General features: G+C 38.0%; 1 protein-coding gene across 7 annotated transcripts in view; it reads right to left on the reverse strand.

The window, feature by feature from the left end:
* PCSK5 (proprotein convertase subtilisin/kexin type 5) overlaps positions 1-14,544 on the reverse strand; it is a 257,820-nt gene that overhangs the window by 25,558 nt on the left and 217,718 nt on the right. For all 7 annotated transcript variants that reach the window (XM_064641610.1, XM_064641613.1, XM_064641612.1 and 4 more), the window contains 3 exons: positions 5,133-5,175; positions 4,178-4,320; positions 2,827-3,027 (listed from right to left, as the gene is read on the reverse strand). In XM_064641610.1, coding sequence (XP_064497680.1) covers positions 2,827-3,027; positions 4,178-4,320; positions 5,133-5,175 — 387 coding nt within the window. The remainder of the gene's footprint in view (positions 1-2,826; positions 3,028-4,177; positions 4,321-5,132; positions 5,176-14,544) is intronic.

Below are 14,544 nucleotides of genomic sequence, written 5' to 3' on the forward strand. Positions count from 1 at the left end.
ATGGAAGATCCTTGTATTTTGCTAAGAAAAAATAACCCTGGAGGAAATCAAAGTGTATTTTAAGAAAACTAAGAAACAAAGAAAGAAACAAACAAACATAGAGTAAAATTTGATAAAATATTTGTAGATTTGTCCAGGTTAACAAGTGAAAAACTTGGAAAGATGCTATGGATTTTGTCCCTTTGTATGAAAGAAAAAGTACTTTCTCTGTCTCCATGATCTTTGAAGTAAAGAATGGAAAAGATGAGACCCTGCAGATATGCTTAAAAAGAGATGGAGAGGACTCACTTGTTCTGGGCCCAGGGATGTTTTCTGTACAGGTATGAATACCAAAATCTTCACTGACAGTAAGCTTCAAGGAGCACAGATACGTTTTCATTTTATCCGTGCTTGTACTAATCCTACGGAATAGTGTAGACAAGGATAGTGACTGCCTTTCCTAAGTTTTATTGGTTATCAGAAAGATTTAGATGAGGAAGAAAATAACTGTAAGAGATTGTGAAACTTTTGGATTTTTGGCTTGGTTTGGTTTTTGGTTTTGTTTCCTCCCCGCCCCTTTGAAATTTTTAAAAATATTATTAGAGTGTGAAACATACTCCAGTCTCTAACCAGGAACTATCCTGTTGGTGTGATGCATTGCTAGAGCTAAATGTGTTTTAGTCCTGCCTGCCTAAATCCTGTATTTTTTGTTAAGGATTTTTAGCATGCAACAAGGATTTTCAGACAGTTGGAAATCTGGACTCATCTGACATCTGTTCCCTGACTGCATCATCAAAAGAAATGAATGACTGACAGTCTAGCCAAAAATTCAATTATTTAGATTCTGTTCTTAATTAGACAATGAAAATTACTATTATGAGAACTGGATGATCTTAGAATGTCTTAACAGGAAACTTCACAAAATGTAGATAAGTGTAGTTATTAAGAGTGTAACTTCAGGAAAGACAGTAACAACTACGTTAACATTTTTACTTGAAGACTACTAGTATTTGGAAGCCTATCCTTGACAGAAAAGGCTCAGGATTTCAACAAGTTCAACATCATTTTCCCAGCAGTTATATGGTACAGCAGCTGCCACACTGAAGGAATCGCAGCAAGTCTATTCACAGAAAGGTGTAGAGCCACCAGCCATGTTCCCTGGCATCCCATCTCCAGCTGCAGCAGGAATCCTGCGACTTTGGAGCAGTCACTAGAAAGTAGTTTCACAGCACAGCAATATATCATTGATTGTATATATCAGCAATGCTGATATATACAGAACTGCATCAGATGTCTGCTCAAAGGAAAAAAGCTGACAAGAAGCCACGTTGTTTTACAGTGTGAGAAAGAAATAACCAATACATAGACCAGACTGCAGATATGCTCTTCCCATGGCACTGATGTAGACAGTCTCAAATTGAAAAAAAATACTTGCTTATATGCATTAAACACAAGGAAATGAATATAGGAGGTCAACTTTCTAGTAATATTTCTCATTTTTAGTTCTGTGGGTTTTTTTGAAATGAAGAAAAGTTATTCCTTTTGAAACAACAACATTTCTCCATCAGATAGGCAATGAATAGAAATGGTAAATATTTTTCCTGAAAATACTTGTCACTGTATTTTAATTTTTAGTACAAGATCACACAGTTCTAAGGATAGTCATTCTTTGATGTGTTTCATTCAAATAAAGACATAGGGATCAGAAGAAAATGTATATTTGATTCAAAAATATAGCTATTAATCTTGTCTCTTGCTTCATTCAGTGAACATCCCTGTCAGATACTTTTCATTTGTTCTTAAAGACCCTTAGTGATGTAAATCCCTAAATCTCCCAGAATATTCTACTATTGCTCCATTATTCTATTTGAAAGTTCCATTTATTCCATTAGCAATTTCATTTGGCAACATAAACATTCAATTGTACTTTATATAACTGGCATAATGGGAATGACGAATATTCTACATATACACTCTTCATTTAAAGCTTTCTTCATAAATTTGTGACAGTACTGTAATGCATTTAAAGATGCTCCTGAGGGAAAATAATTTTTAAAACTATTACAAAGCATTCCCCTCAACATCTTTAGTTTTAAAAGCATTTTTCTTCCAAATAGTTTTTGGATTATTTGGGCCTTTTTGGAACAGAGAATTGCTTTTCCCATGCTAGGGATGAGGGCACCAAGAAAGAACTGATTATTTTGTGAAGATTGTGGTAACATCCTGTGTGAGAGCAGAATGCCAGAATATAGTTCTACAGCCCATGTTTGGTCTCTCAGAAAGCAGTGCATGTCTATCTAGGGAAGAGCAGGGAAAAGAAAAGAGAGAGCTTTTTTTAGCATACACTACCCCCACACAGAGCCACATATTAGATTATTTTCAAAGAATCACAGAATATGCCAAGTTTGAAGAGACCCATGAGGATCATCGAGTTCAACTTATATTGACTTCTATGTAGGGAACCAATAGCCACAAAGATACTCTAAGACACAGCCCATAAGGCTTCAACTAGTTTAGATAAGGAAATCCCAGTACCCTAATCTATTATCTATATTTTACCCTTTTCATATGTTTTGTCTTTTTATCTGTTATATTTCTAATCTTTTATCTATTCAGATAAGATAACTCACAGATAAGAAACACGTTATATTGAAATGTTATGCTATTTGCAGGAAGATGGATTTCACTCTGTGAAACCAATGGGTTTGGTCATTTATACTTTTAAAATTACAGCAAGTTTGATAACAGTGCAATTTCACTTGATCTGCAAGATCTTGTTATACTATTTCAAATTGTTTAGTAGTCTTCAAAGAAACAGAAAAGATTATGGAATCTGTTGCAACTTACGGCTCCAGAACTTTCCCACTGACTGAGAATTTCTTGGATTCAGACACTGCCCATGAGATAACTGGAAACTGTTTTTGCACCCAGTACAGTTCTCATGACTGTACCCAACACAGGTTGCACAGTTCCTGTGGCAAGGTTCGCATTCTCTAGAGATGTCGTCAGCGAAGAAGCCGTCTCCACACTCACTCACACATGTGCCACCTGCAATAGACATAGCATATGTCTACTTATCATACTGTTATCATACTGACCCCTGTCAACCCTGCAAGGAGGTACCTCATGTATAGCTTATCTCTGTCTCCAGCAAGAAATGGTTTAAGGAAAAGAACCAGTATATAAGAACACATGTTATTTTTTGCAGCTACATGAACTCAAATTTTTTTAGTATGAAACCTAAATTCAGTTCAGTTGCTTACGCAAGCTTCACAAACTTCAAACCAATCTGCACTTAAATTTATATCATGCTGGGCTTTAATCAGTATGCTAAATCCTAGTACATACAAATCTTATGGAAGTCCAGGTCTGGATAAAAGTTTTGTGTTTGAGTCCCAATTATTATATAGTCCCAATAGAAAATCAATTTTAGATATATGCAGATTTTTGGGATCTCTAGTTTCTGCTGAATATAAAATTAAACTCAGGTAATCCTGATTCAGTTTAAGGATTGTCATACCAAAGGTCCTGGAAATTGTTACACTGATAGCTTTTTCAACTTCCTCTGATTTCAGTTAATAAAATTGTAGACCAACAGATCACCTCTGGTTGTGACCACAGTTTTCCATGAGTGTGATGCCACTACTAGGCACCTTCAGCAGGCAATGCAAAAGAATACTATAATCTCAGAAATTCCTGTGATTAATTTTTGGCACCATGTCTGAACCAGACCCGCCTGATTTACGTCTTCTTAATAAAGCTAAGAAACTCCTAGTCTTGTGTGAACCTGGTGTGGAATTTAGTGGTTTTAACTGAACTTATTTCAGAGTTTTTAAGGCTTGTTACTCCACATGCATCTGAAAGTCGAAGTAAAACTAGACTTGCGAATAGAAAGGAAATATTTAAGTGTCTTTCCATAGTTAAAGACAAAATCTGAATCAAATACAAAACTTTTTTATATACCCCAAAGAGTGGAAATTCAAATATATGGATCCTTTGAATCAAATTACACCACTGGCTAACATAACCACCCTACATTAGTTCAAATGCTTGATTTTGCAAAAGGTTAACTCCCCTCAGCCTCCACTGTCTGACATAGAATAGATTTAAGAATTCAAGAATTTGGATTCAGAATCTTTCCCTAAAGAAAAGGTCTAAAATATTTTTGTAGGTATGCCATACTTGGTACTTTGCTTACCTGAGAGATAAAAGCCTTCCTCACAGGAGTCACATTTGTCCTTGTCACAGCTATCACAGTTGCTAGGACAATCTCTACACTGCAGAGAACCTTCATCTCTGTAGGTGTTTTCTGGGCAGTATTTATAGCAATACTGCTTATACCTGCAAGACAAAGTAGAACATCATCAATAAGTTCTTTTGAGGCCATTGAGTTTGTTTTCTGTGTGTTTCTAGGAGTGGTAATCATAAAGTTCTAATGTCATCTTAGTTAACAGAAATAATTCCTATAATGAGGATTCAAATTGTATTTGTGGTTATGTTACTTATTCAACTGACAAAGACATGTTTTCTAATCTCATGATTCTTAAGAATAACTAATTTGATTTTTAAATGAAAGCACAAAAATGAACACATGCTTAATTAGAAATTACTGTATTGCTGTTGTAAAGAGCTGATGACTTGTGAAAACATATAATCCAATGCTGTAGTTTGTAGATAGATTGTAACCAACACTTTCTTTTGTCATGGTAATTTTTACAGAGATCTCTTAACTGTCTCTTTGAAAAGCAGTAGAGTTCTTTTCTCTCCACTTAAGTTAAACTTTTAATGAATTATTTTTTCCTCTGCATAAACTCCATACATTTTTATGTCTAATGAACAGCACATACCAGAACTGGACACAACATACTAAGAGCAAACTAGTTGAAATCCAGTCACAAAGCACTATTTAATTTTTAGACCCATTCTTCATAGTCCTCTCTTCATTTATGTAAAGTTCACATCAGTCCCTAAGGTTAAACAAGCCTTAATTCTGAGTGATTGGTGAGTTTCCAGCATTTCCCAAGTCTTTTCCAAAGTTACTGTTCTCAGATAGGCAATTTAAGGAATGAGACAACATACAGAGCACAGGTCTATGTAGTGTACCATGTGTTTTTGCTTTAGAAAAAAGTGTAGGCATGAAAAGCTATACTTACATATAATAGTTCTGAATGCATGTTATACAGGTTCTTGGATCATCTGAAATTAAAAATATAAAATTCTGTAAATAATTTTCAGAGTTAAAACCAGAATGCTAAAAAGAATTATTGCTACAACATTTTTATTTCAATATTTCTAACACTAAAATAGCTACAGCCATAACAAGAACATTGTTGTTTCTGAATCTCTGTTTACAGTTTTTTTGGAGATACACTCTTCCACAATCAGATTCTGGCCTCTATGTTCATAGGTTCATAAAAACCTGTGGCTTTTTAGTCCTCATTATGAACCCCAATAGGTACCTAGAAGATGATGAATGCTTAGGAAGTGATGATCTGAAAAACAGAATGTTCACAGGGACTCAGATTGGGTCAAATGAACTCCTAAAAGGAGATTTAACTTATCTAAATTTGTAATTTCATCCTCTTTATTTGTTGCAGAGATAAGTTAAAAGCATTTGACACTTCTAAAAGCAAACTTTTCAAGGACATCTAAGCAATCAATTTAACCTTAAAAATACTGAGCTAGACAAGCACCTTTCTGTATTTGGGGAGGGGGTAGTGGTGGGGGAGGTGTAAGCCTTTTGGGGAAATTTTCTCATCAGAAAATTAATTTTTGTATTCAAAAATTTTGTTGAATGAACAGGAACATTTAAAACTGTTAAAATTATGGATGTGGCTTCATGCTCACAACATAAAGAATATTTTCTATAACCTTCCTTCTATTGTTGTCTATTAGCTTTCTTTTCTTTCACCTTAACCAAAGTTCCCAATGGGAGCAGAATGGAAGGAAATATAACAAGTGGGATGAATGTATTTATAAATTGTTCTACTATGAAATGCCAAAAATTATTTTTGGTATTAACAGTACACATAGTGCAAAATTTTCACTGCATCTGTTAGAACTGTGTTACAATAAAACACACTCCACACATGCAAACTCATTAGGCAACACACACTTGGTTTTGCAACTAGTTCTAGCAATTTGTCTGTGAGGCGTAAGGTTTTACCCAGAAATGTTGCAGATCTGTTAAAATATTCCTTTTAGTGTTTAAAGTACAAAGAGAAACAGCAATGACCTGATCTACTGTTCTTTGCTCTCTATGAAGTCTTGTTTTAGTTCCAGGTAAAAGGCATTTGGTTTGTCCAGGACTTCATTTTGAGTGATTTATGAAATATTAATATTGTTTCTAAATGAGGAGACTTCTTGAGACATTATTTTCCTCAATTCACTTGTGTGGTTTTTTGCATTTGAAGTGTTTACATAGTATTGTTAGGATCCAGTGATAAATAAGAGTATTTATACCTTTTGAAAATTATTATAATATTGGTACATACAGTCCTTCTCTTTTGTTGATGGAAAAAAAAATAGAGTACTGTCATAGGTTTACTTATTCTAAAAATCCAAGCAGAAATTTTCCTTTCCCCTGTCCTGCTGTAAAAGAAGGATGTTGAACGAGGGAGGGGAACGAGGCAGGGGGAAGAGGTAATTGACTATACAAAAGAACTAGCTGGCAGACTTGTACTCCAGGCTGATGGACCTTCCAAAACTGCAGGATGGGGGTAGAAGTTTTTCTCCTCCTCTCCTTGCAAACGGGGGGCACTTCACTCTTTGCCTTAATGGGGGCAAAGTGTGTGCTGGAAAAGCTCTGAGGCTGTTTTGCTCTTGACCTGGTCGTCTGGCTGTTCTCCGGCCTCGGCTTGCCTATGGTCTGCTCTGTCGCCAGCCGGACCTGCTCAGATTTCATGGGAGAAGTTTGGTTCATCCTGCAGAGGAACCTTTTGGGGAAGGGGTAGTTTTTCTTTTTCCCTCCTCTGATCCTGTGTTTTGGCAGCAGTTTGTGCTCATCGAGGAAAGGGGGAAGTCCCAGCCACAGCCAGCCGAAGACAATATGAGTTTCGTGGGAAAGAAACCGCCCTTCTTTCCCCTTTTCCCCCTTCCCTCCTCTGTGGGGGGGAAATCTCCATTTTCAGCTTTTCCGGCAATCCAGAGCTCAGCAGCGCCCCCTGCTGACCAACACCTAGCACTGCAGGCTCTGCTCCTCCAGTGATCCCACAGTGTCCCCTGCCAGCTCTGATCGGAATTGTGCCAGAGGACAGAGAAGTATCAGACTGTTTCCTTTTTGAAGGGGACTTTTGGTTACAGGACTATTGTTTAGTTGTTTTTATGTTCTTTTGTTGTTCTGCCAATACACATATATCCTTTAATAAAGGGTTGCTATTTTCCCTTTTTCCATACTTCCTCGATTGGAGCCTCTTAATTTTGGATTTACAATTGCTGAGAGAGAGGAGTTTGGTCTACTGCATAACTCATCCTCCTTAGCAAAACACTTCAGTCTCCTTTAAACTGAGACAAGGACACACCAAAAGAGATCATTAAATTTATTTGTGGGTTTGGTAACTAATTCTCCATGGACTTTCTGGCTTTTATGGAGAAAGGACTCTTTCCTTTCTTGCCTGTGGGATGTTCTGATGACTGTTTCTTCCTAACTGCCCTCTCAGTTTTACCTGTATGGATGACTATCTATGTAGCTCAGTTTGAGTCAGATCTCAGCAGTAATTGCAAAGAAAGACAAAATTTATGGTTTTTCTCTGGAAAGAGATTAGAAGAAACAAGTATTAGGTAAGTGACCATTAAGTAAAGATAACATATTTTGAGTTGGTTTAGGATCTAAAGGAAAATATCTGGTAAAACATGGATAAAAATAGTTAATTTAGATTGTGAGTTGGAATACATAGTGTGGAGAGGGCAAAAAAAAAAGTATCACTAATAGAACTTGTATTCTGCTGCTTACACGAAGTTTAGACAGAAGTGGTAATAGTAAATGCCTTATTAGAAGGCCACAAATTTCATAAGAATAGTTGCTTTGCTGTATTTCATTTGGGAGTGAACTGAAGCTTTCTTCAACCTAAGATTTTGGCGGCAGGAGCAGGGGAGAATTTCTTGACAATTTTGCAAAATGAAAACATGCACTCATTGGACTATGTTAGTGTGAGTTAATTTAGAGGCTTTTTTATGGCATTTATCAACCCTTACTGAAACATTCCTCTTTCTATCAAAGACACATCCACTAAAGAGAAGATCTATTACCTTCTGTACTTAGTCATAGTTTCTGAATTTAAACTGTTGAGGAATAATTAACATAATTTGTAAAGGAATGCAAAGAGGGCAACTATCTAATAGACAGCAAAGAGGAGACTAAATAAGTAACTATTGCTGCAATAGCAAATTTTATATGTAACATGTGTAATGTTTGCAAAATCTTAGAAATTAATTATAAGAATTAACTAAGTTTTGGGAATTTTATGGATATATGCATGTGGTTTGTTCTTTAAGACTGTCCTCCTTTAAAATCTGCCACAATCAGTTCTTGGATTAGTGGTAATCAACATCCTATGTTCACTGAGTAATGAGATCTCTGTGGTGCAAAGGGGGTTGATCTATATGATGTCATGCTCCAAAAGACTTCTTGTCTTGACAGCTATTAATATTTTATCTATATTTTAGAGTTTCCATTTGTATTGATTTTATCTTTGTCACTCTTTTAAAGACAGAAAGAAAAGTGATTTTGATAGCATTGAAAGCAGCATTCAACTATTTTTAAAACATAAGACCTTAGACACAAAATACTCCCCTGTTCCGTTCTGGTTTCATTGTCTTTTTTTTAGGTAAGTAAATATTGTCTAGAGTTCATAGAAAAAGTAATTTGTTTTCTTCCCTTGTGTGTAATAAACTGATATTCCTGTTCCCTTCTCCACACCTAGCCTTCTCAGGTACAAATCATTTGGAGTACAGATATGTTATAATACAGAAAAGGTATGTGTCAAGATTAAATACTGGTGAAAGGTCAAACAGTCATGCATTCTGTTAGGACTCTCTGATTTGAAGTGAATTTGTGTTCTTTTCTACTCTGGGATTGCAGTATGGGCATTAATGTTAAAAGCACAGTATTGTTATGCTGGAAGGGTATTTTGCTTCAAATATGTCAAGGAACAGTGTAATTTGGTTTTTTTGGGTTTTGTTTGTCTGTGGTTTTTTTTAACATTACTATAGAGGCTTAATAAAATATTTAATACATATGTTATTCCACATTAAAAATTAGTTCCAGACCATTTTGGACATCCTTGTCACTCTTTCACTCTGTCTGAGTGTTCACGGTATTTAGATAGATCCTAATTCTGGAAACTTTACCTGGCTAGCCCACTGTACTTTGGAGTAGCATTTATTCAAAGGATTTCATTCAACTAGACCCAGATCTTGCTGTGACTCATATGCAGAGTTTATCTACTGTATACAATAAAGCAGAGAGTTGAAGTAGGGTGCAACAGTACATTCTGCAGGATCTGACTTTTTGTTTTAGCTTCCTGTTTCGTTTATGAATTTTTTTAAAAAATTAATTTCTTTAACTATTAATTGACTCAGACATAAGCTTGGAGTGTGCTGAATACATTCAACTTATTTTGCATTCAGTAGTAGTTCAGGATATTCTGTACCTGGGACTTAATATCTAGTTTACATTTCTTTTCCAGTTAATTAAATGTAGTGAAAATTATTTTGTATTACATTGCAGTTTTCCTTTAATGGCCAGCCTGCAGTAGTTGTTTAATTTCAGAAGTTACTGCTCAACTTCATTTGTCTTTTACACCCCTGAACAATAATTTAGATTAATCTAAAAAAATGAACTATAAATTGTCATATATCACCAGCAAGAATAATTATATGTTTTAACTATGCTAGACCACATTTTCTTTAGTTTTTATGGCATCTCAATTAAAAAAAACTGACTGAAAAACTATGTATTGGGTGAGAACTCCCTAGTATCTGACCAGACATTGTTGGCCCAGTCTGTAGTGAGATTTGCAATGCATATGAAGCTCCAAAGTGTGACTTCAAGCAGAGAAGTTATTGCTTACAGGGCTACAAAGAAGAACTAGAGTTCATTCCTACTCCTAGCAAAAGAAAAGAGTACTTCAACAGAAATGAGATCAGGACGTCAGCAGTTTGTCTTAGGTTGTATTCTATCACTCAGATGTTCTGTTATCTTTTGATCTTACTCTACTCGCCATGGTTTCCACCTGGCAAAATCTCAGTGTGATGATTTCAAGATGCAAGAAAGCTGAACACTACTAAAACTGAACTTTCTGTGTGTTGAGTTGCATTTTCTGAACATGAACATTGCGTTGAGACTATCCCTTGTGTTTGAATAGTTTCCTACTACACAGGTAGTTCCTTTGAGTGAAAAGCATTACCCAAAGGATGCTTTCCTACAAGCAGTAATAGAGATTTAGGGCCAAAGGTCCTAAATTGATGTCAGACATCAATACAGGTTTAACCACTAATTTGAACATCTGGATTCTGTTGGTCCCCCATTAAAAACATATTTATGCATGAAGAACTCTTTGGAGCCATCTTCTCTATATGGGGAGAATCCAATGCTACAGTCAATAAGTGGTTCTATGATGCAATTCCTTATTTGAAAGATCAAGAGGCTGAGCTTTAGACTGGTATAAGCCCAAAGAATTGAGTACACAATGAGGTAGAGTTGTTAGAATAGAATAGAATGGTTCTAGTTGGAAGGTACCTACAATGATCATCTAGTCCAACTGCCTACCAATTCAGGTCTGAACAACAGTTAAAGCACATTATTAAGGACATTGTCCAAATGCCTCTGAAACACTGACAGACTTCAGGCATCAACCACCTAGTTGGTCAACCCTGTTCCAGTGTTTGACCACTCTTGTGGTTAAAGAAATGCTTCTTGACGTCCAGTCTAAACCTCCTTAATGCAGCTCAGAATTGTTTCTACATGTCCTCTCACTGGACACAAGGGAGAATAGATTAGCACTTCCCTCTCCACTTCTCCTCTTTAAGAAGCTGTAGAGAGCAATGGAGTCACCCCTCGGACTCCTTTTCTCCAGTCTAAAGAAACCCAGAGTCCTTTGCCATTCTTTATATGACTGGCCTTCCAGGCCTTCCAACTATCTACACACAGTACCTCAGGTGATGCCCACCATGGGTGAATACAGTGGCATATGCTGTGTTTGATGCACCCCAGGATGCAGTTTGCCCCCGTTGGCTGCCTGGACACATAGCTGAGTCACATTGAACCTAATGTCAAGCAGCATTCCCAGGTTCCTCTCTGCGGGGCTGTTTTCCAGCCACTCCTCTCCCAGTCTATACTCATGTCCAGAACTCCTCTATCCCAGGTGAAGAATCCTGTGATTATAAAAAACCAAAGTTCTGATGGAAGCACTAGTCTTGGAGTCAAGTGTTTATGTCTCCGGCTCACCTGTTCCTTCCAACATCCCTCTCTGTTTGTGGGAGGATTGAGGAAAACACTACCTGCGCTCCTGAATCAAGAATAACAGAATCAGTTAGGCTGGAAAAGGCCTCTAAGATCAGTGAGTCAACCTTTGACCAAACACCACCACATCAATTAGTCTATGGCACTAAGTGCCATGTCCAGTCTTCTCTTAAACACTTCCAGGAATGATGGCTCCACTGCCTCCTTGGGCAGTCCATTCCAATGTCTAATCATCATTTCTGTAATGTCCGAACTAAACCTCCCCTGGTGCACCTTAAGTCTATGTCTCTTATCCTGTCACTAGTTGCCTGAAAGAAGAGGCTGATTGCCACAAGGCAGAGTACAGGGGGAAGAATCACTTCCTTAGTCCTTCTAGCCACACTATTTCTGACATAGGCCAGGATGGCACTGGCCTTCTTGGCCACCTGGGCACATCGCTGGCTCATGTTCAGATGGCTGTCGACCAGTACTCCCAGGTCCTTTTCTGTTGTGTCACTTTCCAGCCACTCTACCCCCAGCTTGTAGTACTGCAGGGAGTTATTGTGGCCAAGGTGTAGGACCTACCACTTGGTCTTTCCAGGGTCCTGGAATCTCTTTTGATTGACCTTGATCTTCTTGTTGAAACATCACTGGTACCAATGTGAAAACAGCAGTAGCCTGTATTTTGAAGGCTCTACTAACCTAATCAGGTTTTTTATGAGATCTCTGATTTGGGCCCCAGGGAGGCAGCAAGCTTCCTTGAAAAGAGGGTCTGCTTGGCAGATGGTTTAGGTTATATTTGTTTTAATGTATTTTTAATTCAGTGATTCCAGCAGAATGATTCAGCAACTAACATTTCTTGACTATTTCGATTCATTCAGTTCCTCAACTGCGAATTGTAGAAGAAATAGCAATACATGTTTTGTTGTATAAGTAATTTTACAAATACATTAATTGTTTGTTCAGTGGGTTCTGAGCTAGATGAAGTTCTGGTCTGATCCAGTAGTTTTCTTCTGTGCTCTTATTTCTGTGGAGAACTTTAAACTAAAATCTGGAATATTCTGTGTTTTCAGAGTTTATGGTTCAATCTCATATCGTAAGTTTTTCCAATGGCTTTCACTTAGCCTGGATTTTACTCAGGAAGTAATTTTTTTTCCCAAAGAAAGAAAAATTACCAAAAAATGAAGTTTTCTTAAATACATACATCTTGTATCTTCAATGTACAAGGAAATTCTCTTTTATCTATACTCTACAAAAGACAGCATACTCTAATGTAATGTTCTACCTACACTGAAACATCAGTACTGAAATTCAGAGCACGGTTCCAAAATGTGCTGGGCATTCTTTTCTCACAGATTGCATATTCTGACTCCAGCTTGTGGAAAAAAGTCTAAAACCTCCTCTGCAAGATTAACCTCTTGCAGAAGATTTACTCTGAGATAAAAAAGGATCCTCATCATAATTTTGCTTGGTGTCTTGAAAGCCAAGGTCTATTCATCATCAGGCATGATTTGAAGAAATTAAGTTTTCCTTTGTTTTTCTTAGGTTGCTGTGGGAACCAGATCAATTTTCACTCATTTATCATGTAATGATAAATCTGTACCTGTAAGCTTGAGTCGGTTCAAAGTGCTGCTCTTTTGGCTACCTCACAGGTTCCTTAAATCTTCTCCAAATACCTTTCTTCTCACTCTCACTGCCTTATAGACTGTATTTTCTTCCATCTCACTCTGTATAAGGGATCTTGTGGATCATTTGGGTGGTATTTATTCTCACTTTCTGCCTTTATAGCTTTATGTTTGCACATAGACCTTATAACCCCGACCAAAGGAAATAGTTAGGTTCTGGGTGATCTCTGAAAGCTGCTCAGGCTCTCCACTTTGGCCACTCAGGGTCCTCCCCTTTGGCCAAAACAACCCCGTGCGGTGCTACAGCTTGGGGACAGAGTGGCTGGAGAGCAGCCAGGCAGAGAGAGACTTGGGAGTTTCGATTGACAGGAAGTTGAACAGTGTGCCCAGGTGGCCAAAAAGACCAATGACATCCTGACCTGGATCAGGAACAGTGTGGCCAACAGGTCCAGGGAAGTGATTCGTCCCCTGTACTCAGCCCTGGGGAGGCCACGCCTGGAGTACTGTGTCCAGTTCTGGGCCCCTCAGTTCAGGAAGGATATTGAGGTGCTGGAGCAGGTCCAGAGAAGAGCAACGAGGCTGGTGAAGGGACTTGAGCACAAGTCCTATGAGGAGAGGCTGAGGGAGCTGGGGTTGTTCAGCCTGGAGAAGAGGAGGCTCAGGGGAGACCTCATCACTCTCTACAACTCCCTGAAAGGAGGTTGTAGCCAGGTGGTGTTGGTCTCTTCTCCCGGGCAGCTATCAGTAAGACAAGAGGACATGGTCTTAAGCTGTGCCAGGGGAGGTGTAGATTAGATATTAGGAAGAAATTCCTTACAGAAAGGGTAATCAAGCATTGGAATGGGCTGCCCAGGGAAGAGGTGGATTCTCCATCCCTGGAGGTTTTTAAGATGAGACTGGATGTGGCACTTAGTGCCATGGTCTGGTAACCACGGCAGTAGTGGATCAAAGGTTGGAATTGATGGTCTCAGAGGCCTTTTCCAACTGGGCTGATTCTATGATTCTATGATTCTACTTTACTGGAGCAAGGGGACAAACTTGGGCCTAAATGCCTTTTTGGTAGGCCTTTATTGTCAGGGACAATGCTCCATGGGGTTTCTCAATGTTTGTTTCTTTTGTAAGGTGTCTTCAAAAGTGTTTGCTGAACATTCTTCACTTTGCACCCTACTGAGGAGCACTTTATTCTGAGTGTTAGCCTTTGAAAATAGTCCTAGTGTAAAGATTGGAAAGCCATGTCATGCTGCTCTCTGCAGAAATCTGCATGCGTCAAAAGTTGATATACATTGTATTTTTCTTCATGGAGATGAGTAGTCTGTGGGAAGCCATGAGAACTCTTCATGTCATGTGATGATGTACGTTCACAAGTTGGGTGAGGTGAGTGGAAAAGAATCAGCAAGTAATTAAGAAGTGGGTCAGGAAAGTGTGGCTCCATGGGAGATCACTGGCAGGAAAATTGGCACACAAATTGGGAGAACGGCTGACTTTCACAATTGCTTCTGA

This window comes from Pseudopipra pipra, chromosome Z (assembly GCF_036250125.1).
Source record: "Pseudopipra pipra isolate bDixPip1 chromosome Z, bDixPip1.hap1, whole genome shotgun sequence".
Taxonomy (NCBI): Eukaryota; Metazoa; Chordata; class Aves; order Passeriformes; family Pipridae; genus Pseudopipra; species Pseudopipra pipra.